Consider the following 27,388-nt stretch of genomic DNA (forward strand, 5'->3'; position numbering starts at 1 on the left):
ACACATTTATGTGCTGTCTGTACTTGTTTGAATGGGTTCACTTTACACAGCTGTAAAGTAAACGACCGTCCTCTGCAGCCATCAGCATCACATCAGCAGAGACAGACTCACCTCTGCCTGCTGCCTCTCTAGTGTGCTGGTTCACACATTTACACCAGCTCCAGTTCAGATCCTTCGGGGGTTTCATCAGGAAGGATAAAAAACTCTGCCCGTTCAAAATGGGAACCTCTTGCTGTGCAGCCCCTCGTGAATAAGGGAGCAGCCAAAAGTAGCATTATTATTATTATTCATGTATTTATTTATTATTTATTTCCCAGACATAAAGTATTTCTCCTCTCTATTTCTGTCACACATGTCCAAAAGTTTATGAACTGCAGTCTCATAGTTGATCTTAAAATTTGTTTAAAGGTAAATGGGTGGCGCCCAACTGATGGTGCAAAGTTCTGTTGTGGTTTCCAAAATAAAAAAAGGGAATAGCAGTCCCACACCTGCTTTGAGTACTCCGGGAGAGTAGAAAAGCGCTATATAAGAATCAGTCCATCCATTTACCATTTACTCTTGGGCTTCTTGTATTCTTGTTGGTCCACTCTGAGCTCTGTGGAAAACTGAACAGCTCTGTAGCGAGTGGCTTCAGCCTTTACCCACAGCCAGTTCTGAGTGCTGGTGGTATAAATGTGTGCTCAGTGTGAACGCCTTCCTAGATCATGAGCCAGAAGTCCAAGCCAGAAGTTGTACAGTAGACCCTACAATAATACATACAGAGAAAAACCCAACAATCATATGACCCCCTATGAGCAAGCACTTTGGTGACAGTGGGAAGGAAAAACTCTGGGAGGGGCGGGGCCAGATGTGACTTGAGCTTTGATTTTATTACGTTTCTCTGGCATCTGAAGCACAGCTAGCATTTATGTTGCTGCTTCATATGTGCCAGTTAGCTTGTGCCAATGGTTTCAGATTAGGATTCAACTTTATGGTCATTACACATGTGTAAATAAGGGTAATGAAATACAGTATTGAACGTTTTAAATGCTTTAGGATTTGTAACCTGCTAAAAAATGAATGCTGTAATGAGTAGTGTGTGTGTGTGTGTGTGTGTGTGTGTGTGAGAGAACTAAAGGTGGATTTTTAAATTCTCATCTTTCCTTTTTTGTTTTTCAAACCACAAATATTTAGAATAGCAGAGATGTGGGAACAGCACCCAACACAACATTTAACTGTATAATATTCAGTTCAATACAGGCTCATCAGATCACAGCAGCATTTATTGCTGTGAGGTAAAGACCTTACAAATGGTAAATGGTAAATGGCCTGTATTTATATAGCGCCTTAACAGTCCCTAAGGACCCCAAAGCGCTTTTACATATCCAGTCATCCACCCATTCACACACACATTCACACACTGGTGATGGCAAGCTACATTGTAGCCACAGCTGCCCTGGGGCGCACTGACAGAGGCAACAACATCCTAAATAAAAAATATAATATAATATAAAAAGTGTAATTATAAAGGTTGTCTCACTCAGTGGTGTTTGGCATACAAACTTCTATCCACATACTGTCGGTGAAAGCATGCAAGAGTAAAAGTTGTTGTTTTTTCATGTTTTTGTCCTGTTGTGAGTTCTTTAGGCCAAAAACAATAAACTACAAGGAACACAGCTTTGTGTCTTTGCAGGGTCAGGGTTGTCTTTGTTAGTCATGTTGTTGTAGTGTCACTGTGCCTGGTCCTTGTATTCTCACTTCAGTGTTCAGCCTGCTTGTGTGCAGGGGAATTACTCAGGACAGTGAGTGTGCCACACCAGCTCTCCAGCTTAATCCATTCAGTCGTACAATAGAATCAACTTCCTGCTGCCTCCTGTTTGTTTCTATGGGAGCAAAAATAGAACTCATTTGTTCTTTGTGCATGCACGTGTGTGTACGTGCACGTGTGCGTGCGTGCGTGCGTGTGTGTGCATGCATGTGTGTGTGTGTTCCTGTCTAGCTATCTTTGTGAGGACCGAAATCTGCATTCTATTATACTTGTGAGAACTAACAGTCACTTGTGAGGACACACAAATTTTAAGGCATTTTTGAGGCTCAAAATGTGGTTTTAGTGTCAGGGTTACAATTAGGTTATGGTTAGGTTTAGGGTAAGGGTCAGGCATTCATTTTTAATGGTTAGGGTAAGGGGCTAGGGAAAGCATTATGTAATGAAGGTCCTCACTAAGATAGCTGAACGGGCTTGTGTGTGCGTGTGTGTGCAGTATCATGTTACATGGCTGCAGCTGAGGGTCTTGAGGTTCAGATAGACACTCACCATGGAGCATCATTTCCACCACATACATGCATACATGTATCTATTTGCTTGTCTCTGTTTCTGTGACACAGGGTTTGTCCTCCAGCACGACACCTGCAGACACAGTGGCCACTCAGTAACATGTAGTAGAGTCATTAGCTGTGATAAGCAGTGTAAGTCAGCAGGAAAGGCTACAGCAGCCTGTGTAAGAGGCAGCAGCACAGCACTCGTTCTTTCTCCACCTCCCACTCTTTCTCCGGATTCATCTCATCTCCCTTCCTTGTATTGAGAAACAGAAGCAGGTGTCAATACGAAGCAGGGAAACAGAAAGGAAATGATGTAATGCGTGCTGCAGGTCTCAGGGGAAGTGATATCATTGTGCTGGATCAGCAGCCCCCCGCTCGTCCTCTGCTTCCTCTGCCTCCCACCATTCTTCTTCCTGTGTGATATGAGCTAAACGTTTGCTGTGCAGAAATTACACTCTCGAAACTTTCAGACGTATTTACTTGAAATCTGCTGATGTAATCTGCTGTTGCCTTTTGTACGTTGCTAAGAGAAGCAAACAATGTGTGTGTTATATTATTAGTGACCTTTTTACAAAGCACAGGAAGTACAGGATGGCCTTTTTGGTCTTTCGGGGTAATTTCCTCCGTCCTGTTGGAGCTGGTGATGATGTAACAAAGTTAAAGATGGCTGAATGAGGTGAATGAATTTGTCAAGTGTAACATCGGTGACAGAACGTCCCCCTGATGTAGGTTATGGATGGCCTCTCCTGCTGAAACTGAAATAAAAAAGTAATTTCATTTGTTTAAAAAATCCTACATATTAGTCATTTGCTTTAACCTACAAATACACCCTGATCAAACCTGCTCACACCCCCAGCTATTTTTATTGTTTCTAACATTTTTAACTCAGTTTGTATTTATTCAGGTCAGAGTCTGGTTGAGATGAGAGACCTGTCCAAGAGGCGAGCAGAAGTTACACCAAAAGTAAGAAACTGGGGTGCCACTGGTGTAGGGGTGAACGCGTTTGCTTGGCAAGGCTAAGGTTGCTTGTTCGATTGCAGCTGGAGACACAGATTCCTTTGTGGGGTTGTGTCAGAAACCAAGCATGCAGAGCTGTGGCGACTCCTTGGCCCCATCCAGATAGCAGCTGGTGTCATCTGCATAGCAACAAAAACGTGTGAAGTCTTATCTAATAATATTAGCTGGATCAATGGAAAAACAACGTCTGTGGGTGGACGTGGCCATCAACAATATCCCCCACACCAGCAGCATGGACAGGATGAATCCATGCTGATCCTACTGGACAAATGTCACGGCAGATTTTCAGACCCATATCACCAGGAAACATTTTCAAACTTCTCCATTTTGGTGAGTCTGTGAATTTTTTGCTATTTTCATTGACAAGAGTGTGGCCTCGACATGCTGCGCATTCAGAGATGCTCTTCTTCATACTTTGGTCGTAGTGAGTGTTAAAAATACTTCCTTTTAGCTCAGAGCTATCTACCAATTCTCCTCTGCCCTGTAGTGCTAATGAGGGACCTGCTGTTCAACGTGAACCCCACAGGTGCCTGAGTGGGGAAATCTCAGACCATCTGACACCAACAACAATGCCACATTCATTCATTATCTCATTCTGACCATGTGTGCATGCAGCACTGAGCTGCTGCCATGTTCATTGATTAGATATTTGTTTACATGTTGTCATGGTAGAGAGTTTTAAAATGACCTAACCTCCAAGTTGTGGGGGAGTTTTTGAAAGGAGAACGAGGCTGATCATCATTCATGTCGCCCCTCCAGGCTGCTCCAGTGTTGTGAACTAATGACTCTGTGTGTGCTTCCTGTGCTGTTAGCAGAGCTGCAGACAATTCTGGCACTTTGTCACCATCACAACGATGCACATCGAACAAAGTAAACAGAATGCATCCTTCCCCACACTCTGGGGTAAAAGAGTGTGAGAATCACAGGAAGCCTGGCTCGCATCAGTCTGACTCACAGCCTGATGCCTCGGTATTTAACGTTCACTGGAGTAAATGATGGTAATGACACCTGTTTGTTTGTTTGTTTGCATGCTGTTAGTTACAGACAGCATGTTATTAATACATGAAGATCTCGGTATTAAGTAAGTATAGAAGCTTTACCAGGTTGTGTAAATATTAACTGACTTTAAACTGTGGTTCCCGTGGTGATCCCTACTGACGACCACTTAAACACACACTTGTCATTATACTTGTTTTTGCTGTCTAATTTGGAATTTTGAATACATTTGTAATGATTGTTTCCTTCGGCTCTTGGATCAGTTCAATGAACTCACAGCTGAAACATGGCTGATTTCCATGTTAGCCAAACTGGGAGACTCCCAGTATACACATCTGTTATATGAGGGCAGACCAGCATGTGTGAGAGAGCCTCACTACAGAATCAGCGTTAGACTTGGCAGCATTCAGGCCTCTGAGACACACACACACACACACACACACACACAGGCTAGCTCCTTTGACTGATTTCGCAGTGTGAATCCTTGGGCTAATTAAGCTCCCTAGTGTTTGGGTCATATTCCACATCGAGTTCTGTGTGAAACACTTTACAGTGTAAAATCATTCACACTGATTTTCATCGTCACCATGATCTGCTTTGGCAAAAATGTTAGAGGCAAAGTTAAGAGAGTAAGTAAGGAAGAAACATCCCGCAAAACATGACTCAAACAAATCTGCTCAAAGATCCTGGATTTAAATCTGAGGTGGAATTCCACGATAGCAGAGACAGAAGCTTCACCTCTGTTTGCTTTAAATCAGCTTTGACTCTCGATTTTAGAAATACAGTTTGTATTTGTCCATGATCAAACCCATCAAAGTGGAAGCTCTTGTATAGGGTGAACTATTTAAGCTACCCTAGCCCAGGAGTTCTCAAACTGTTAGGGGCCAGGGACCCTTTACTGGGGATAAAGACTTTCCCAGGACCCCCCCGTCGTTCTGATAGAAGCCAAACTCAAGGCAACTGTTTCTAATTTTAGCTGGTTTGGTTTTTGCATTGCTTGATTAAAATATTTGTCTGGTGTCGTAATTGTGCATCATCCAGGGTGTAGCTAATCTATGACTCGTGGACCGCTGGAGGTCCGGGGACCGCAGTTTGAGATGTGCAACTTCTCTTGACCGGCCCAGCCCTGACTGAAATATCTCATTGAAAAAGTAAACTGTGCTTGTAAGTGTGGTAATTAGACAGCGCTGTCCGTTTGAAGCTGTTGAGGAGTTAAAGGGAGCCTTTTAGTGTGAGTGCACCATCAGCGAGTACCACAGAGAAACGAGTCCCACCCGGATTTACTCACTGCTGCTTTTCTCTGGACCTGATTTATAGCTTTGCTTCACAAAAACCCAACAAACCCAACAAGCAGGCCTAAAAATACCGTCCTTTCTGTGTGTGTGTGTGTGTGTGTGTGTGTGTGTGTTTGATGTCCTGATATAGAGCCGTGGGAACGAGCCACATTGAATGCACTTGAGCTGGAGGGGTCTGTAAAGGCTTTTCTGTTGTTGCTGTGTTATGGCAGCAGACCAGTTGTTGTGTTGCCACAGTTTGAACTGGCCAGTACAGATGCAGCATTTTGCTCAAGGGCACTAAGACAGCAGATGTTGGTGAAGTCATGAAGGGCTGGAACCTTTTTCCCCTCTGTCTTCTCTTCCCTCCTTTTGAACTCGTCTCCTCTCGTCACTCTCTTGATTTCATTTCTTTTTCTCCTTGAATCACTTTCAGTTTCCTCGCCACGGATTTTATGTCTTTTGTCATTTTCCTGTTTACTCACCTCCTCTTCACTCATTTCCTTGTCTCCTTCCTCCTTGCCTCATTTCCACTTATTTCTTCTCACTTTGTGTACTTCTCCACTTGTTCCCTTTCTCTCTGTCTCTCCTCTATCCTTCTGGTGTCCTCACCTTTTTTCCTCCTCCTCCTTTCCTTTCCTCTCTTTAGTCCTAGTGTGCTTATGAGTTTTTTAAAAGCACTCAGAGTCTGTTTGGGGGACTCTGCATTGTTGCTGCATAGTGTAATGCAATCACAGAAAACTGGAGGGCAAGCAGACGTCCAGAAGGAGCCTGCCATTCGCTGTCTGAGGCCGCCCTGGTGTGTCTTAGAGGCAGATGGACCGTTGTATCCTCAGACATAGATTCCTGAACACTGGCTCTACAGTTTGAGGTCTGGAAGGGGCTGTTTATGTTAGCGTTAGGAAGTCATCTTTCTGCTCTTGTCTGATATTTAACGCTGTGGGGGAGAGGTTTAGGCCCCCTCCCATCTGTAATGATTTGTAGTGTTTGCCAGCTGGTTACAGGGAGCGTTGTTGGAGTTTGCTGAAAACAAGATGGTTTCAGAGGTCGTCGTCCTGTCTGTGCTGATGTCACAGCATCTATTGTCTAAATGTCCAAAAAATTTAAAAAAAATGTCAGTTTTATTGCGGCCAAAGACCTGCAGTAGCATTCAGCGCTGAACGCAAACCCAACATGGCTGACCTCAGCTCGTTAACATGCAGAATGATCTGATGCAGCTTTTTGTTTTCTGTCTTCATGAAGACTTTCTGTTGGTCTGTGTTGTGCTGAGATCCAGAAAGTTGATATAGACTAGTGGACTCTAGCTAGCAATAGCTTCAAAACAGCGACTCTCGATGAGTAAGCACAATTATAATAAGAACGGGCACAGTTCATCCTGAGCACAGGTCGTTAGAGACAACCCAGGGTGAGCAGCGTTTACAATGTGCTTAGACACCTGCCTACATGCTGAGCTGTGCATGCATCATGCAACAGCGCAACGTTCACACTGTAGCGACATCTTGCACGTGTGAGGGCGCTGTCGTCTCTACAGGATATCTAGAGACACTGTGTCTCACTCCCTCTGAGTAAACAGACATGTGAGAGAGGATGGGGGAGCGAGGGAGAAGGGGGACAATAAATGAGGGAGAGAAATGAAGAAGGGAGGTAGGAGGAATGAAGGATGGGGGGATGATTGCATGGTTTCATTGTGACACACAGGAGGAGTGTGGCTACAGCAGCAGAGTAATTACTGTTTACACACACACACACACACACACACACACACACACACACACACACACACACACACACTCTGCACTTACAGCCCATCACAGTGAGTTGCTGTCTCAGCTGTTTGACACAGAGCTGTTTTTAAGACTCCATCTGAAGGTGCATTTGACAGCACGTCGACGCTGCAGGGTGGAGAGAATGCAGCTGAGCTGGACGGTAACACTCTCATCTTTTTAAATGACACTTACATGTAGCCATGCAGTGTAGACATACCTCCTTCATGATGTGATGACAGATATTTTTTTTTAAAAAGTAAAGGGACCAGCTGTTTGCTGTTTTAAATCAGTCCCAGTCTCCTACTGTACTGGTGCACAGCAGGACACTGGTGATGTGTTTTGATTTTGGTGTTTTTAAAGCCAGATTTGCTGATGTCACTGTGAATCTGCTGACTCACCGCTAACAACTGGTCAGAAGCAAGAACCGAAGCAACGATGACTAAAATGTACAAAATGGACTGAAAACGAGTGAGCGAGATAAACCCAGGCTACGCCTGCAAGCCCCTCTGAGACCCTACGGCCTTACCTGAAATCCACCTCATGCACATGGAACCACACATCAGGTGTTTCCATCACAGTTCAGACTGAATTAATCTGTGAGAGAATAATGATCAGAGCCTCAGTATACAGAGTCATAGGATCAAGCATGATAAATGTCAGCACATTTCTGGAGTGAGATTGCTGAAACTGTTGGAGTGGATGTGAGAAAATGTACAAAAAAGTGGGAAACTTGAGGGACAAATATGTTTGCCACTGAAATAATCGAGGGGGAAAAATATCAGCTTTTTATTTGTTTCTATCAGCTGACACAGGAAAAGAGCCACAGAGTAATGAAGACAAAAGCACCAGCACGAACAGGAATGGCAACGACGCCATTGGCCTGTGTGGGTGACACAGAGTCAGCAATGAACTCTGAATCAGGCCTGGTTTCACACAGACCCTCTGGTGACCATTTCTTTATTATTATTGTTATTCATATATGTGTTTATTCAGTGGTTTCCTTTTGCTTTTTACAAACGGTACTGCCAGAACGAGCCATAGTGGGCGACCAGTAGCCTGACACAGCTCCTCAGCCTGCTGCTCCTGTTTTGAAGCTAAGCTAACAGCTCATCCAGCAGGAACCTGCTCGTGTCCGCTGATCCCAGAATGAATTTGGAGACTCTCAGGATAGAGGCAGATACACATGGTGGTCAAATAAGTGCTTTGCAACTCATTTGTACATCAGGGCTGTAACTGTTCTCTACAAGCACTGTGAACATGAACATGAAGCACGGTGACAGTCTGCCTGTTATCTTTGTAACTAATAATTGGTGTGAATCCAACCTGCTGCTGGAACTGGAACGTGGATCCACTGCCCTGATGCCATCAGACAAAGGTCAACTCCCTGCACCTGCTACACTTTGGCTTGGCTGAGCTGCCGTTTTTATCAGATTTGCACATTTCATGTGTAGCAGACTGTTTCTGCCCTCAGCAACCTGGTCACCATATCTTCAGTTTTTGAGTGTCAGAGAAAAATAATTATGTCTTGCTTCCAAAGTAATAGCACATTTAAGACATTTGATATTGATTTCAGGCTTATTTTTAGACGAATGAACTCTTTGTGCAGAATTACGTGATGATTCGTCCTTAAAACTATCCTGACACAGTTTCAGTGTATCGTAACAGCGTTGTGTGACAGTAGGGTTTTATGTCTTCTTCCTCTATTTAAAATATGTGGTGCAGAGACCAAATGTCAGAGCATCAGATAAGCTGAATCCAAGCTGAGTCAGACCTGATGTAAGGAGAATTTTCCTCTTTGTAAATTGGACTGTGTCGAACCTTTGGCTGCATGGAAACAGCAGATTGTTGTAGAAGAGTGCAGCTGTGAGAGCTGTCGCAGCGCTCCTCTGGTCCCTCAGCAGTCCCCAAACCACACACACACACACACTTGCCCTATCCTTCAGTCTAAATGACAGACCTTGGTAACCACAGGGATCTAATTGTAGCAGCGCTCCTCATATCTGTGTGTGTGTGTGTGTGTGTGTGTTTCGATGTGTTTGTATGTGGGTGAGTGCTATTCGGCTCTCTAATCTAGTGTGTGTGTGTGTGTGTGTGTGTGTGTGTGTGTGTGTGTGTGTGTGTGTTGGTTGGCTATATCTCCATAAAGGGTTCAGAGTGGTGACAAGTAAGCAGCTCTCCAGGAATAGCATGCTGTGCCCTGGGCAACACTGTGGGGTTGTCTGGGTGGAGAGCTGGAGGAGCCAGGGCGAGGTGACAGAGTGGAGGAGGAGCTGCTTGGAGTTATCGATCAGACCGGAGTTTCAGGCCTACAATACTGTCACTGTTAAGTACAACTCGATGAGCTGTATGTGCAGCTTAATAATCTTTACCAAAAGACAGTTTTTTCATATGTACTGGAAAAGAAAAGAATAGTGTGTAATATCAACTGTGATAATTTGATTTCATTTACCTTCAATGTGATATTAGAAACAGCCAAACAGAGTCAAGATCACTACAGTCAAAATAAGACTATTTTCCTTCGCATCAATTTACAACAGTCATCTCAAGGCGCTTTAAGTTTGGTTGTATTGATCTTTTCTGTGGCCTTCTGTCCTGCTATGAGCTGGTCTTAGAAGTGTAATGTAGGGAGAGAGTGACTCCTTCTGCATGCATACATAGAAAGCCAGAGGTGGGGAGAACAGCTGCACAGCAGTTAGGGTGGCAGTGGGTTGCAAAGCAGCTTGTAGATGCAGTTTGAAATTTAGCTTTATCTTGCTGAAATATTCATGAGCTTCCCTGAATAAAATATTGTCTGAGCATGTATTGCTCTAAAATCTACTGATGGTGCCTTTGCAGATGCACCAGCTGCCAACTCCATAGGCACTGATGCATCCCCCGTACCATCAGACCTGAGGCTGATGACAATCCCGACGGTCCCTCTCCTCTTTAGTCCGGAGGACACGGCATTCATGTTTTTTTTTCTGAAAAGAATTTTAAATTTTGATTTGTCTGACCTCAGAACAGTTTTCTGCTTTTCATGGTCCACTCTAAACGAGCATTGGCCCTGATAAAAGGATTTCTGGATCACGTTCTTCTTTGTATGACAGACATTTGACCTGCATTTGTGGATGGCACGATGACCTGTGTTCACTGATGTCTGGAAGTCTGAGCCCATGCAATGATTCTGTGATTGAATCATGTTTTTAATGCAGTGCTGCCAGAAGGACCAACGATCATCGACATCCAATATGGAGTTTAGGCCTCGTCTCTTCCACACAAAGATTTCTTCAGATTCGCCACACTGAGCATATTATGTAGTCGATGAAACCCAGTCGTGCTGCTGACCTGTGACCAGTTACAATCACATACAAAATGTTTCTCCAGCTGATTTTAGCACCACTTACTTTCCGTCCTTATGCTTCATTCCAAACTTTTTTTTAACTGACTTCAAAATCAGTTAATATTTTCAATGAAATAATTAAACATGCCAGTAAAACATTTCCTTTGTTGTTTTGTGAAATAAATATGGGTTTTTGAGAGCTGCAAATCATTTCTTTCTATGTTTCTTTTCATTTTACACAACTTTCCAGTTTTTCCTGAATTGGGTTGATATCACATTATGTAGCCAGACAGTCTTTGACATTAGCGTGTCTACCATGAGATGCATTGCTAGGTTAGTTGTATTCATTGTCTGAGGGTTTTCCCATATTCTATATATGCTGTGTTAATATGGGTGTCATGAGTGTCAGTGCAAATAAAACACGGTAAGATCATTTTAATGTGTCATGATACCTTTCTAATATTATTACTATGCTAGCTATCTTCTGACTATGGCTTAGCTTCTGACATAAATGCTCATATGATACTTGTGTAACTCTGGGGAATAAAAGTATATTTGAAATTATTTCTAAAAATACTCTTCAAAGTTAAGCGATTCATTCAGCTAAACTGTGTTGTCAGCAGGATTTTTATTTACCGAAGAAATTAGCTCATAGTTGGAATTAGCCTGTTGACTAAATCCATGTTTGGTTGCAGTTCATGGTTTCATGTTGATAAACCGTTTGAGCATCGGTTTCATTACAATACAATTCTTTTGCTGCTGGTTGTCAGCACACCAAAGTATTTAACAGCTGCTGCGTGTCTGTGTCTCTGATCTGTTTCTCAGTATATTTAAATAACTCAGAGAGAGACGTTAATCAAAGCAACGCTGCCTCCAGAAGTGTGTTGACTCGCTCTCTGTCTGGGTACACAGACAGTTAATCTCTCTTAACCTTTCCCCTGGATTTTCATTTCTGGCTTCTCGGACTCTTTTGTTAGAAATCCTGCTTACGATGACTGTTTTAGTTCTGTGGAAACAAACTGCTCCAACTCTTCCTGGGAATAAGACTCAAAGGGGTCGAGAAATGAAATAGTTCTTTCTACGTGATTTATAGAAAACACTGTTTTTGACCACAATGTCAAAAATATCAAGATGGGCACAGTGGAGACTGAAGGTCAAAGGACCAAACAGTGTAACAGCTGATTGCAGTACTTACTGGATCACACTCATTGTGATGACTTGTCTTATAGCCTTATCATTTAAACTGTAGTCTATTTACTGGTTATCTGTAAGGGGGTCACTAACCACAATAATTTAGGGCCATCATTTGGGATTATTAAAGGTGTGCTGAGGCAGGGACTAATGTTTCCTGAGACATCTTAATAAATCAAATCTGAGAGATTATCAGACTACAAATATCTTCTGAGCAGCTTCTAATGTGCATTTGAATTGTTGGAAAATCCCAAAGGAAACGATGAACGTCTCAGGGACGTCAGTTTCCATCCTGTCTGCTTTACTGAATCCAGCTGGACTCTCTTTGAAGGCCAGATCCCTGCTGTCCGTCTATTTACTATACGTTAACCACTTGCACTGCATTTGCAGCTTTCACACAACAAGCTTCAGACAGGGTTTAAGAAGAGTGTAGTACACACTATTGACCACCAGATGGAGCAGGGATCACAGGTTCTCCTGAAGGTGCAGCATTAGTAAGCGTGACTCTTCTTATCCTCAGATGGATCAGTTGTCAGATGAGGAGGTGGAGATCAGAGAGGAGGAGGAGGAGGAAGAGGAGGACAGTGACAAGGAGGACCAGGACCTGGATAAGATGTTTGGTGCCTGGCTGGGAGAGCTGGACAAACTGACGCAGGTACACAGAGCATGGATGGTCCATGGTTATCTGTGTTAGAAATGCAGCTGCATGTAAACACTCTCCTTTCTGCTTCGCCTGCCAATCCAGAGCCTGGATGACGGTCGCTCAGAACGGCCGCCTCAGGAGAAGCCTCCGCTCAGACAGGAGACCAACATAGCCAACTTCTCCTACAGATTCTCCATGTATAACATCAACGGTCAGACATTTTATTTTTATTCTTCTTTTTCTTCTCAGTTGTAGTCTTCTTGTTTTCCTCTCGGATTTCCTTTTTTCCCCACAGGACGATGCAGCCCACGCTTACTGTTTCCAATAGGAATTAAATAACAACGAAGTCCTGCTAATCAGACGTACACACATTATTAGCAAGTGTGCGTAAGTCTGTAAAAAGCTTCAGCAGCTTGCTCATCTGGAGCATGTTCAATTTTAAAAGCGTAATAAAAAAGTGCTTTTCTCTCTCATGTCATATTTATTTGCCCTGATGTTTGGTTAAAGATATACTCTGTCAGTACATTTTCAGTTACCATAAAGCGTTTTTTCATTCTAATCCATAATGAACGACCTCCTCCGTACAGATCGCTGATGTTTCTACTGTTCTTATTCAGCCATGCCTGCTTCTTCCTCTTTCTTCCTGCCTCACATCCTTCTGTCTCTGCAGAGGCCTTGAATCAGAGGGAGAATGTGGATCTTGATGCTCTTATGGCCGACCTCTGCTCCATCGAACAGGAACTAAGCACCATCAACGCCAAACCAAACAGCTCTGGTAGCATGGCCCGTCTGGGCATAACCGATACCAAGGTACGCACAATCATCCCTCTTGTCGCTGGCTGTACATTTACCGACTGTGCCTCTTACGACGAGCTGGGCGATATATCGAGTTTTTAAAAAATATCGATATATTTTTATACGAGATATAAGATGTGACAATATCCTTTATATCGATATAGTCTATGTTACGTTATAATTATAGTTGCGGAGCCGCAAGTTTGCCTCTCTTTCGTCCACTTTTGTCTTTACGCAACGTTACTCAACCTCGCCTCTCCCTCACTGAACACAACTCCCCTCCTCCCCATCGCTTCACCTGCAGGCAGCGACAAGATGGACACGGCAAATCTCCGTTAATGAGTTACTGCGCGCATCGCCCGTGCGTGCGGGGCTGGACGGTGTCAACGTGTTAACGAGCTAACCACACTAACGAGCTAGCCACGCTAACGCCATGCACGGCCTGAAATCCTTTCATTTTCTCAAAAGTTGACAGCACGCCTTTTGTATGAATTCTGGTTGTGCTTGATGACCCCGAACCGATTTTATGTGATACACAGCGCTCAGCAATCTGTCAAAAAATGTTTTAGTTCGACTTTGGTAAGCTACGGAGCTGCACCGCTTGATGGATTGTCGGAGCATTACGGCTACCGAGGAGCCTCGCGGAGTGATACGTACTGTGCGTCAACGTAATATTACCAGACAGTGTGTGTATAAGGACCATAAATGGCTCCTGTTCAGAGACATGGTTACGAAGCGGATTTCAAACTCCAGGCTGTCAGTCACACAGTAGAAGTTGGGAACAGAGCAGCTGTGAAATCTGTCTTTGTTATTATGCTCAGCGTCTTTTAGTTTACATTTTGACTGCACAGTTGTGAGCTCTTTATTATGCACAAAACAACATTGTTTTATTTTATTTATGGAGCATTATTATTTAATAAATGCTCGTAATTTATTTTTGAGTAGTTTTTTTTCATGACTAAGAACTCTCTTTTTGTTCTTACTTTATGGCTTTAAAAAAATATCGAGATATATATCTTATATCGCTATCCAGCTAAAAAATATCGAGATATGAATTTTGGGTCATATCGCCCAGCTCTACTCTTACGCTAACACTTTCTTTTCTCGTCTCTCCAGGTTCGCCAGAAGCCCCCAGCTGGGCGCAGCAGCAGGCAGCAGCCAGCAGGGGGCAGCAGCAGTGCTGTCAGCAGTGGTAGTAACAGCGTTAGTGGTGGGGGGGGCAGCAGCGGGGCGAGCAGTAGCAGCAGCAGCACCAGGGCGTCACCAGCCGGCACCATCAGAGCTCCCGCTGGGCAGCACGGGAGACCAGCCCTGGCTTCTAACTTCAGTCTGGATGACATCACAGCCCAGCTGGAGAAGGTGTGTCTGTGAGACACAGTAAAAAGTACACGTTTGGTTTTATTAGAAAGAAATGTTGAGACTTGAAAAATCAAACTTGATGCAGAGAGAGTAAGGGGAGGACAGCTGGAGGCTGACCCCCGTTTCTCTGAGCTGTGGTCTGTTTCTTCTGTTTGTTCCTGTGATAGTCGTCAGAAATGAGTGTCACACTAGTTCCAGACATCACAGTACAACAGTTTAACACATTAATACCAATGACGTCCGGGTTAAAGGAAGATTCAAAGTCAAGTAGACACATGTTTTATGTTTTGTTTTATAGTATGACTTTATAATTTATCCTCTGGAAGCTCCATGCATGACTCTGGACTCACTCGAGTCCAGGTCTCCAACTTCACAGCACAGATAAAGACGTTTGCAGCCTGCGACAGATGTAATGCTGGTCTCTGTGGACTGTTTCAGCTTCCTAACAACTGTAAACTTTGTTTTAGTTCGCCCATTTGGATACTCTTCAAAGTGCCATGGCTGATTTGATCGACAGCTGTAGCTGCAGGCTGATGCAGCTTGCTGCTAGCTTGGTTGTCTCCATTATCACCTCGGTCACCTCGAGCTCCAAAAAGATAACATGGCTGTGGACATGTTGATGCTTCAAAACCCACAGGTGGCATCACAGTGACCACATCCATCTTTCATGTACATGTTCGCTGTGCTGCCATTAATGTCATCTTTGCCACTCCCTTCATTCCGGTGGCCTTTAACACAGCTCAGGGCTTCAGGTTGGAACCAGCCCTTGGACCAGTTAAGGATGTTAGCGTTGTTACTCCTCTTTAGCGTGATAAGCCAGACGTGTGACTGACCAGCAAATAAAGGCCTTTCCTGCTTTTCTGTATCTAAGCATTGGCGAGTGGGGAGGGGTCGGTCTCCAAATACTTCCTAGTTAGTTTTTTGCACTGATGTGTGCAGATGTTAGGCCTGAACATAAGACAGTCCTGGATACCCTGAGGTAAAAACTGAATATTTCTCTAGTTTTCTAACAATAAGATGTGACACAGCCCTAATATTAGTGGGTAAAACTTTAAGGGGTGATTTATCAAGCACCACCTGTATCATTGTCAGTGATGACAAGCACCACCAAAGCACTCCCTTCCTGCTGTTAAGGCAGACGTACTCGGTCCGTCCTTTATCTGTTTTCTTCTGTTTGTGTTTCCTTCAGGCTTCGCTGAGTATGGACGAAGCTGCTCGTCAGACCTCCTCCCACTCTCTTAGCTCAGCCTCTTCCTACGCATCATCAGCCACGATGCGAAGGCCCGGATCCTCTCAGAGGCAGCATCGACGCACAGGATCGGTCGGCACGGTCAGCGAACATGAGGTAAGAGCGCAGCTCGTGCTTTTGATTGCACTCTGGCTTCATCACAACATCAGCGTTACAAAGGCAACAAAAGAAAAGAGAAAAAAAGAGCGGGAAAGAAGGAGGATGGAGTCAGCTCAGTAAACTGGTTATCGGTCTCTTCAGGTGTGAGAGCGATTGCTGTAGGAACTCGAATCCCGTCTACTCAGTTTCTGTGTCCTGGCTGTGATTACGTGGAGCCATGTCATATAAAATAAAAGATATTTGTATGTTTAATAAAAACAAAGCTGAGTACGGTGTTCAGTACAATTACACAGCGGTGCTGGATACACTGGTGTAACTTCTGTTACACAGAGACTGTAGTTTGAAAGCATTTGATGAACAGACGTTTCATGGGTACCTAAACTTTACCAAATGTGAACCTTTTTTATACCAGACACATTCCCAGGACTGCCTTCGTTCTTCTTTTCAGTATTTTGAATTAGGGGGAAAACACTGTGATTTTCAATATTTAAATAGCCCATCAAGCCATTTACTTGTACACTGATCTTTAGAGACGTTGATTAGTTCGCAGTGACCACAGTCTATGTTTGAAATGCGTGCCGTTGTTACTTCCAGGCTGGACTGTTGTTTCACTGTTTTAGGGTCTACCTTACACTGTAAAGCATAAGTAAACATAAGTGCTGATGATTGTGCTCAGGGTTAGTATTTAAAGACAGGAAGACTACGAGATCTCACCGTCAGTCACTCTGAGACGAGCAGCTAGCAGCTTGTTAGTAGTTAAACAGCAAACTGCTGTCTCTTAGCACATCATCTCAACATTTTAAGCTCATTAGCGTATTATCTCTCTACTGGCTTGTCCAGCGTTTGTGTCCAGCTGGTCTGAAGATGACAGAGCCTCTCTCCTCCTCCTTATTTCTTCTGGTTTGCCACTTTAGGCACGTTCGATTGTCCACTCGTCACGCTCCTCCGTCACCTCAGCATCTGGAGTTTCCGTTAACTCGGCTTCTTCCATGGACTCGCTGGACAGCGTTCTCCGCGCTGACTCAGATGGCCAGCCAATAATGCCCCCAGTAGAAGGAGCCAGTCGAGGTCATCCCAACACAGAGGTACACGGCTCTCTGTTTGTACGGTCCTGTGCTGCTTTAGCTGAACATAAGATACCTTACTGTAGATAATGTGATGACGAGTAAACGTACTAAACAAGTTGGTCATTTAGTTGGTTAGAGGTTAAAAGTACAGATATTCACTGACTGGGTGTGCCTTTGTTACAATGAGCCGATTAAGCACATCACACAGAAACTGCATTTATACAACACACACACAATTATAGAACATGTGTGGGGCGCTCAGGAAATCCAAACATTTCATCAGAAATGCACACAGGTAAGTTTTGTTCATTTAGTTTACTCCTGCAGTTTTAGTGGCTTGAGGGTAAAAATACACTCAAAGAATCATATGCATGATATTATTAATGGATGCATACTTTCTACATTCTCCTACATTCTAGTGTTGCCTTCTACAGGGACAACATGGATTTCCAAAAAGACTTTCTTTATGTGAAGCATTTTGTTTCCATAGACTGTATGTTAAAGATGGACATTATGACAATAACAGCAATAGCCTTAAACGTGGATTCTTGGAGTTCAGCAGGAGGCAGCATAAATACAGTTGTCCTTACTTCATGTGTGACTTGGGTAAACATTTCCAGGTGAGGTTACTAGTTTAAGGCTTCCTTATTATTACTGCAGCCTCGTGTCTGTTCAGTAAACTCTGGTCTCATTTAAGTCAAACTGACGATAAATGGATCAGTGTAGTGACTGTTGTGTATCTATCAGTCTGATTCATCCCTCACTTCATGGTCAAAACGCTACCAAACAGTGCTGCACTAACAAATGGCCAACACAATGACAGAGATCGTGCTCTCGTTTAAAATGAGCCTTTAACCAGAAACCCCCAACGACCAACTTTAGCCGTCTTTTTTCCATGAGACACAAAGTGTTTGGGACCAGCACCAACGATGAAACGTCACACTGTTTCCTCTCCAACAACACAACCTAGTCGGCTGTTTGCGGTGCTTTGTGCTGCTTCAGGCTCTGTCCTCACCTCTTTTATAATCCACACTGCTCCAACAGAAAACCTTCAGTGACGTGCACATACCACCACAAATACCAGCTTCTTTTTCTTCCTTGCTGAGGAAGCTGAACCTCAAACCTTGTTTAACAAAAACCAATGAGCTCCACTGCAAACACAAACCCTGTTACTGTGAGGAAACTGGGTTACTGCTCCAGTTTGTCTGAGAGAGCAGAGAAGGAAACAGGGAATGAATGAAGAATGAATAATATTAGAATAATAGAAAGAAGCAAGAGTGAGTCAGCATGTGAGAGTAAGAAATGTTAGCAACACAAAACATCCAAATACTGAGAGGGCTGAGGAAGAGGACACACGGAGGAGGAAGAGAAGTGCTGTACCGTGTTTGCCCAGAGCATTTCTCCCACGAGTTCATTAGAAAGTGGGACTGGTGCAGTCTGAATCACTGAGGCTCTCACCCTGACCGTGTATGAAGGGCAGTAAAAATAACCCCGTATCTGGACTCAGTAAATTGAGCTTTCTAGTTATGGCTGCTCTCCCGTGGACGCACAAAGGTTTAGTCAGGTATGAGCTCTGAGTTAGTGCTGTCAGCTAGCGCTGACATGATGGGTGGGAACCTGATTGTTGTTCAGTTTAGGACACGGCTGCTTCTTTTCTCTTTCACCACACAGCAGAAATATATTGATGGGTATTGTTGAATGTTTGAAAGGGGGTCTGATCGTAGAAACCACAGTTAAGTCAGTATTTGGGCAGTGACACATCATCTCGCTTCAATAGAAAACACTGACACTGTGATTGAAGCACAGGAGCTGCAGGAATCAGTCATTAACTTCAGCATGAATATAAGGAATGTTTTTAATACTTGGATGAAATCCTTCAGCCTGGAGCTCATGAAAACAGTCACATGTTGTGTTTCATCATGCTAACAGCAAACAGCAGCAGCTTCTGAGGCAGTGATGCAGCTTTAAATGTTAACGTGTAACTTTCAGTACAGAAGATTTATATGTGGTAAAATTAAAAACATCATTTTAACTAAGCACATGACGTCATGTTACATTAGATTAAAAAATAAACTTACTAGCATAGCATTTACATGCTATGCTAGTAAGTATATAGTGTAACGCATGGAGTTGTACTAAGAAGTTTCTCAGTTAACAATGTTGTAACTGGTGTGTATGACCAGACATTGACACCTTTGGGTTCACCACGTACTCTGGTTAGATAAAGCTGAGTTAGCAGTTATTATTATTAGATAATCGAGTCTATAACTGGAGGACAGTAAATCATTATTGTCCTGTAAATACACTGAGTTGCTCTAAAGGGCCCCAACAATACAGGTCAGCTCTGTCATAATTCCCCAGAGCTGTCCATTCAGAATATTAATATTTCAGTCAGATTTCCAGTTTCCAGCCTCACCTCTCTACATGTGACAGGACACGCGTGATCTGGTTGTTTCTTGGTAGCAGCTCTTTTCATCACACACACTGTGGACGGGTCAGATCAGTTATGTGTGTCTGACCTAAATATTATTTTTTAATCTGCGGCTATCATGACAGACCTAATGCTTTCTATAAAATAGTTTCTAGAGATTGAAGCGAATGTGCACTCTCATCAGATTATTAAAGATGAGAAGAGAGAGGATGAGTTAAGCATCAGATTTTAACATTACCCCCAAAATAACAGATCAGATAAAAGAATCTGTGTCATTGTTTAAAGTGCCTCATGGTGTTGGGTCTGCACTTCAGCAGGCCCGCTAGTTCAGAGACTTATCACCCATGAAGAAAGCAAGACAACAACTTAACCGGTTTTTTACTTGCTAGCAAGGGAGGCTGGTCGGAACCAAGCTCTTGGAGCTGAACGCTCCTCACCTGTTTCCCAGCCAACTTCAAAGAAACTGCAGCCTTTTATTCAGTGAATACAAGCACCACCCATTGTAACACCCATATGGTCACAAAAGGTTACAACACTGTGTGTGTGTGTGTGTGTGTGTGTGTGTGTGTGTGTACACATGACTTCCTGGCACACAATATATGCTTACAGCTGTTTAACCACATTTCCTAATTATCCAAAGGTCATCTCCCCACACGGCTTAACTTTAATGGTTCACCATATCCAAGCATAAGCGAGCCCCTAAATGGCTGGGAGTGGACATCCTTCACAAGATAAGGAAACCAGAATCTCACATGGAATGTGCCTGCAGTTAAACAGTTACAGCTAATTAGCTCCTTCAGCATCATAGATGTGTAGGGGAGGAACAGAAGACCATATCTAACCATGCGGTTTAAGGCATGGTTTACAAATTTAAGTACAACAATGGCAACATATAATAATTTACTCTGACACATGGTTTGTCTTTGGTCAAAGAGGTCACTGTAGTGCCACACTCAGTCTGGGTGAAGTGGCTCTGATTATGTGTAGGAAGTCTCACCATGCCACAGACTTGTCTGCAGTTTCTTTCTTAGCTTTGCCTTTAAATATGAGTAATACTGTAGTACATTTAATACATCAGTAGTAAACACTGTGTGTTTTACTGCACAGCCCTGAACCGTAGAGCTGCTGTGACTCACTGTACTCGTCTCTGTTTAGATGATTTAATCTTGATGTAGTTTTGCACATTATTACCCAAACTGCAAACTAAATACTACAGTTTGTCATTCCTTGAATCCATTCAGCATGTTTGGCACCATTTTCCTCTCCTTTATGGAAAACTGCAACCAAAGGAACAGTCTCATTATGCTATATCCTGTATTTATTGTGGTTTTTAGAGAATATGTGCTGACATTTGCAGAGACATATAAAACTTGAATGTCTCGACTGTGACATCGATTGCCAGTGTAAAGCCTCATGCTAAGTGCTCTTTGCCATCACCATCGTGGTCCTGTGAAACCACAGCGTCTCCATGCAGTTCTTAAGAATACGCTGCTACATGCTCCATATTCATTCTGAGACAGACACAGTTTACAAAATAAGAGTTGCATTGGTTTGTATTAGCTAGTGTTGGAGCCCGTTAGTGGACATCTGTGCGACTTCTGCTTGTGTTGCCTCCTGCTGACTATTTGTGAGAATGCAGGTTTAATCTCGTGCTTTCAAATCCAGAAACAACGACACAGATCTTTTACAGAGTGCCACAAAAATCAGCCCAAAGTCCTAAATTAACTGGTATCTTTGCATTTCTAGTTCCCCTATCCTGAGCTTTGTGGTCATGTGACTGTGTTGTAGTTTATTTTAAAAACCCTCAAACTTCACCCAGGGTCCGTCCAACATGATGTAATGATTTTGTTAGTGTCTGACAGAGCTCAGTCTGGTCTCTTCAGACGACATTCACGTTTTCCCTCCTGAACTTGACCAGAAATGCCTCCAGTAATGCGACTTACATACTGCTGTTGAGCCGTAAAAGTAAACCGTACTGAACTGAAATTGTGAGTACAGGTACCGTCGGCAGTGTGGATTATTTTTATGAAAAGTTTTTGCATATGACTGTCAAATGACATGTGTCTTAATCTCTTGGCATCAGCAATAACTTTGTATTTGTGCTACATGCCACAAAAACACTTTAAGATGAAGAAATTTGAAGGTGTAACCTTTGAAGTCAGCTGCTTTTTGAACTTTGGGTGTAGGCGAATAGGGGAAAACTCCATATAAACCGGTTGTGGTCAGGGTTAACCTAACCCCAACCTCACATGGGTCACTGGGATATCCATCCCATTAAGAGCTGATCAATGCTTTAATGTGTTTGCTGTGTGTGCAGTTCTCCTTCACAGGTTTCTGTCTCTGATCTCTGCCTGACCATTGAGCTTTCTGCTAAACTACCACGTTCAACCAATCAACACCAGATCGATTCACCGGCACTCTCTCTTTCTTTTTCAAGCACTCGTATTTGGACAGGGAAACCTCGCTGATTTTGAGAAACATAGCGGGAAAACCTTCTCACCTACTGACCAAGGTGACACCCCACATACTCCTGCACACTGCCCCTCTGCCCTCATATGTCAGCATCCAACCTCTCCTCCATTTTCTTCTACATAAGTCAAATAAACATGCATGTTTTGGCAATGTGCATGTTAACTCTGTTCACCTCGCTCTATGCCTTCCTTTTCTAACTCTGTGTTTGAACCTTGTTTTGCAAAGCTTTGTGCTCGTTCTGATGTTGCTGTGTGTGCATCTCACTCAGCACTTGCTCGGTTTGTATGTGTTACGGTGATGCAAAAGCTGGTTTGCCTTCAGTCATACCTGCAGCCAAATGCAGAGACAGTTTTGAATTAAGGTTTGCTTCATGTATGAGTGAAGGCAAACGCTGCTTGACTGGACGTGTACTACGTGTGATATATGTACGTTTTACTGGTGTACCAAGTCTTTGAAGGATAAGACCGCACAGGAAAAAGTTGGCATAAACTCTGTATGTACCTGCTACTATGTCATACATTTATTCTGTGTGCATGTTGAATATAAACCCTCACCTGATATAACTTTAGTGTTGCCTCTCATTGGTAGTGGTGATGTACCAGTGCTCAGAAACATCAAATAAAAACCAGTGAGGCATGTCATTGTGTCGCTGAAGCACACCCCACCTGTGTGATTTTCTTTTTGCCCCATTTGCCTGTAATTGTAAAATCTTGGGGATTATGAGGATGTAGGATTACTTATGATAATGAGACCAAGCACAGGTAAGCAGGTGTGACAGCCAACTCCTCTGTGTCCGCTTTTACAAGTTCAAACCAGGACGCTGCATTCCAGTAAAAAAGACGTCATGTGTGTAATAATATTTCAATATTTCATATTGTGGCATAACTCGGGCTGAGTGTGACCGCTCTTCTGAACAGTTTAAGTTAGCTGCTTTGTTAGCAGAAACCACGGTCCATAGGCTGTCAGTAGGGTTGAGGTTGGTGTTATTAACACCAAAGGCCAGGCTGTGTTCTCTGTGCTAACGAGCGTTTGGAGCCAGAAACAGTAACAGAGACTGGTGCTGGTATTGATAATGGGACTAGCTACCCGCTCTAATAGTTACTCGGATCAGCATCGCGGCTGCTGGTGGAGATCCGGCGTTCCTAGTTTATTTTCAATATTTTTTTTATTCTTTTTTAAACTCGTTTTTCTTCTTATATTATTTTTTCCAACATTTTCATGTCTTATGTGTTTTACTGTTTATTTTTATTTAGCCGCTTTATAATTTTACTAACTGTAGTGGAAGTTGAATTAACACTGAACGTGGACGTCCGTGGACGGAAGTGTGGCAATCGTAACTGTCGGAAATTCTGTGGTTCTTAAGCTGCAGGCTTTTATTTGTGTGTATTAAGAAGGGGCTTAAATAGGAAGCAAGTAAGAAGGCTTTATCCTGAGTGGATCGGCAATGACATGATTTCATTGGAAGAAAAAGCAACTGTGGCATTTTGATTGGATGTTACAGGAATGTGCCAAATTTGCAGGGGTAATCTCCTTTGGAGGACAGAGGGGGTGATTCCCTTCCTAGGAGCATCAAACATAGACACGTGCACACAAAGCGGCCAGCTGCCCCTGTGCTCTCTTGTTGGGAGATCTTGGCATTAGCCGTCTTTGTAATAGCAGCTCAAAAACTCAGATTTGAGGAAAAAGGAATATCATCCTAGTCCTCGAAATCGAGTGCATAGTCCTGAATGATCAAATTATACTTGAAGAACTTTCTAACGATGCAGCATTTCATTGGATAGTATTTGTACTGTTCCTGGCTCTTGTGTCTAAGAATACATTGAATATACTCGGACTAATGTTTTACCAGTTTTCTCACACCGCTGTGGGTCAGACCCGTCTCGTTGCTGCCTCCCTGCACTATTTCTGACTCTGATTCACACAACATGCTCGAGCTGTCTTTGGGAAAATGGAAACAGTCCGTGTTTTCTTTTCATTTGTAGTCCCAGATTAGAGGACGCATAACAGCCCCGACCATCCAGGCAGATTATGAGCTTCTGGGCCAGTCTAATTCCTGCAGCAGTGATTACACTGCGGGCGCAATTATCTGCAGTCATTAGTGTGTGTGTGTGTGTGTGTGGATGCAGCAGGTCTGCATACTGTTTTTGTGTCAGTGTTACACTGCCTCAGCAATAAGTCCACCCACACTCTTGTTCACACGTACACACACTGCTGGCCCAGTTGTGCATTTCATCTCTGCGCTCTGGTTTGAGAGTGCTGCAGCTCAGAGGGGACTCATCCTAGAAAACTTCAAAGGCAGAAGATCTCTCCCTGAGCACAAGCTCATTTTAGTTGCTTCATGATGTAGGCCAGCTGAATATCTGTGAGACGGAGAGACGATGATTATACTGCAAGATGGAAAATGCAGTGATGACAGAGGTCGGGCGTGTTCAGTACAAATGAACAAGTATTCAAAAATGAAGCTTTTTTTAATAACACTGAAACATATTTTACTAACAGTCTACTGGCACTTTAAGCTAACCATAGCCATCTTCTGGGAAACTTCATCATTCATCAGGATTTATTACCATTTATTAAATGTCAGCCTCAGTACAGTACTGTGCCTGAACAACCCCTTACATCTTTAATACGTGGTGTTTGGCAGCAGCTCTCCGGGCTTTCTTTGGGCATTAGCTGTTGTTTGTCTTGACTTTCAGTCAAGCCATCGCATCAGACTGTTAGAACCACTTGAGCCTCTCTGAGTTAATCAAGCATCAAAACGGCCCCAACTGAAAGGATGAACCAGCAAAGAACCAGTTTTAAATGATGTCCAGAGACACTTTGTTACTAACAGCCCATCACAAAAACCCACCATTTGTTTCACTGTCTTTAGTCGAGTCCAGTCAAAGGTTTGACAGGAGCCCTAAAACTGATCCACTAGCAGTGAATACGTGGTCTCAGTGGAACGGTGGCTGTCAGGCCATATTAGTTCCATCTGTGCACATTTGGTCATTCATCGCACTTATTTTTTTCTAGGCAAAATATAAAGAAATAAGGGGTGGCTCAAAACTTTTGCACAGTACTGTACCTCTGAATGATTGTCTGCTTCCATATATGTGTTTTCATGACAGTTAACTGTGGACCAAGTAGAATAATTAAGGTCAGTCAAATATGGGCACGGGATTATGAAGCTATTTATGAGCTTAGGCTGTTCGCTTCAGTGCTGCTTGGAGAATTTGGTGCGTGTGTCCCCTTCGGTGTGTTTTGGGGGGTGGGGGAAGGGGAATGATGAAGAATGAAGGAAAGTGGCTGCTAATCTCCTCCTCCTCACTCACTCACCACATGGCTCCTGATTTCATGCAACCTGACTGACAGCAGAGCGCCTCCATACTCGGTGCTTCGTGTCAGAGCCCCTAACACTGGATCCCACTCAAAGAGAATTTGAGAGGGAGAGTGGTGAGGTGAAGCCAACAGCAGGAGAAAAGTGAAAGAGGAGATGACTGTGTTGGGCAGAGGACAGCAGGAGTGTGGAGAGTCTGTGAGGAGGGGGCATGAGAGCTTGAGATAAAGAGATCAGTGCTGTTCAAGCTGGCACAGCAACAATGCCCCTCCCCCCAGCCGGGTGCGTCGCTCCCTCCATCTCCTCCTCTCATTCTCTCTGTCTCGCTTGGCCAGGGAGGATGTGACAGGACAGCGCAGCATCTTTCACTCTGGGATCGACTCAGTAAGTCTGATAGCTCGTTGATACACGAGTCTATTAGTGTGCAAATCAGCTGATGGTTGCATTAGTCAGCCTGAGCGTAAACGATCAGTCTGTTCCTGTGTACTCGTTCGATGTTTGATTCTAGGTCTTGTGCCTGAAGCTGCTCCAATCCACCGTCTTCCTCCTCCACTCCTTCCTCTTCCTTGTTTTGACGTGATAAAGCGGCGTCTGTCCAGGCTGAAGTAGCTGCGTGCACTCAGTTTGGATAATCCAGCAGCCGTGCATTAATCCAGTCTCATTTTCCTGTGCTGTCCAATAACGCGCTGATGACGATGATGAAAATTAAGAGACGCAGGAGGAGAGGCACGCTTGCCAGCCAAACTCTTCCCGTGGTTCCTCGTAGTTTGGGCTCCCTGGACAGTGGCTCTCTGCTGTGGGACTAATCTGTTTGGCTCTTTCTACATCAGCGTATCCAAAGCCTGATGAGACGGGAAGCTGGCACACAGCCAGCTGGGAATGCATCGATCCTACCCAAACATTAAACGCCGGCATTTTCAGGAGTTGGACTTTTCTTTATTTAAACCACGCAAATATTATTTGACATTAAGCAGACACAGAAGTGTTGGCTGTTTGAGGGAAATAAACGATGAACTCGTGTTGGAGGAATCAGGTAGGTGACGGGGCTTGATGCTGAGTGACTGCTGGCAGTTTGGATTGACTGACCGGTGTGTGTGTGTGTGTGTGTGTGTGTGTGTGTGTGTGTGTCTGTAGGAGGAGCAGGCTGCCAAACTGAAGGCAGAGAACATCCGAGTGGCCCTCGAGAAGATCAAGGAGGCCCAGGTGAAGAAGGTGAGCCACGCGTGTTGTTGTCTGGTAGCTGCGTCTGTGGCACGTGTTCCCACACTTTATTTTCTGGGTCAAGTCAGTGTTACTCCACACTGAAAGCTCTAGTCAGTAACAGCTGGGGTCGACACACATGCACTCAACATAATGACCGCTGCAAGTTACATTTCAATCCCAGAGAGAGAGAGAGGGATTACCAACCTGGATTTACTACACTCAGACCCCAGCTACCTGTGTGTGTGTGTGTGTGTGTGTGTGTGTGTTGAATCATCTGTATGTTGATCCTGCACAAAGCTCCAGAAAAGTGATCTTTCGGCACCATGTCTGCAAAAGCGCCCATTAGAGAAAGAGGCAGATGTATGAACAGCTGTGTGCACAAAGCCCATAAAATCACACACAAACCATTTTAATAAAGTCACTCACGTTTTTTAATAATACAATAGTTAACACTTACTGGCTGTATAGAACTGGCTATATAGGGAAGTGTAATATAAGGTGACTCTTGAAATGAGGTTGTTAAAAATGTAATCATGTATCTTTATAAATAAAGGTGATGATGTATGTGGCAGCGCTGACCCACCAAAGAGACCAGCTCACGTTTCTGGATGCTTGGAAACTGTCAGAATTACAGTGAAATCTTTACTTTGACTCAAACACACTGCTATCACTGGTGATTGGTGGTGATTAACACAAAGGACTGAAAACGAGAACCAATCACAACAGGCCATAATTCCACCTTTTCAGCAGCCTGTCTGGACATATTGAAAGCCTGCAGGAGCTGTGCTCAGTCCTCAAGCTTCTGCGAAGATGAGTGTCAGATCCTACGTACAAGCTTCCGTACTGAAAACAGTATATTCAGATGTATTGTTTTCTAACATTTGAACTGG

At 43.7% G+C, this 27,388-nt stretch overlaps 1 protein-coding gene across 5 annotated transcripts in view; it reads left to right on the forward strand.

The window, feature by feature from the left end:
• LOC116314047 (ras-associated and pleckstrin homology domains-containing protein 1-like) overlaps positions 1-27,388 on the forward strand; it is an 84,898-nt gene that overhangs the window by 35,027 nt on the left and 22,483 nt on the right. For 2 of the 5 annotated variants that reach the window (XM_039600079.1, XM_039600080.1), the window contains 8 exons: positions 12,382-12,516; positions 12,607-12,715; positions 13,175-13,314; positions 14,416-14,658; positions 15,848-16,003; positions 16,921-17,091; positions 21,942-22,016; positions 26,430-26,507. In XM_039600079.1, the coding sequence (XP_039456013.1) occupies positions 12,382-12,516; positions 12,607-12,715; positions 13,175-13,314; positions 14,416-14,658; positions 15,848-16,003; positions 16,921-17,091; positions 21,942-22,016; positions 26,430-26,507 (1,107 nt within the window). Of the gene's footprint in view, positions 1-3,202; positions 3,262-3,338; positions 3,646-9,497; positions 9,674-12,381; positions 12,517-12,606; positions 12,716-13,174; positions 13,315-14,415; positions 14,659-15,847; positions 16,004-16,920; positions 17,092-21,941; positions 22,017-26,429; positions 26,508-27,388 lie in introns of all 5 variants that reach the window. The other 3 variants (XM_039600075.1, XM_039600077.1, XM_039600076.1) reach the window with 3 other exon arrangements.

The sequence above is a fragment of the Oreochromis aureus genome, linkage group 16 (assembly GCF_013358895.1).
Source record: "Oreochromis aureus strain Israel breed Guangdong linkage group 16, ZZ_aureus, whole genome shotgun sequence".
Lineage (NCBI taxonomy): Eukaryota > Metazoa > Chordata > Actinopteri > Cichliformes > Cichlidae > Oreochromis > Oreochromis aureus.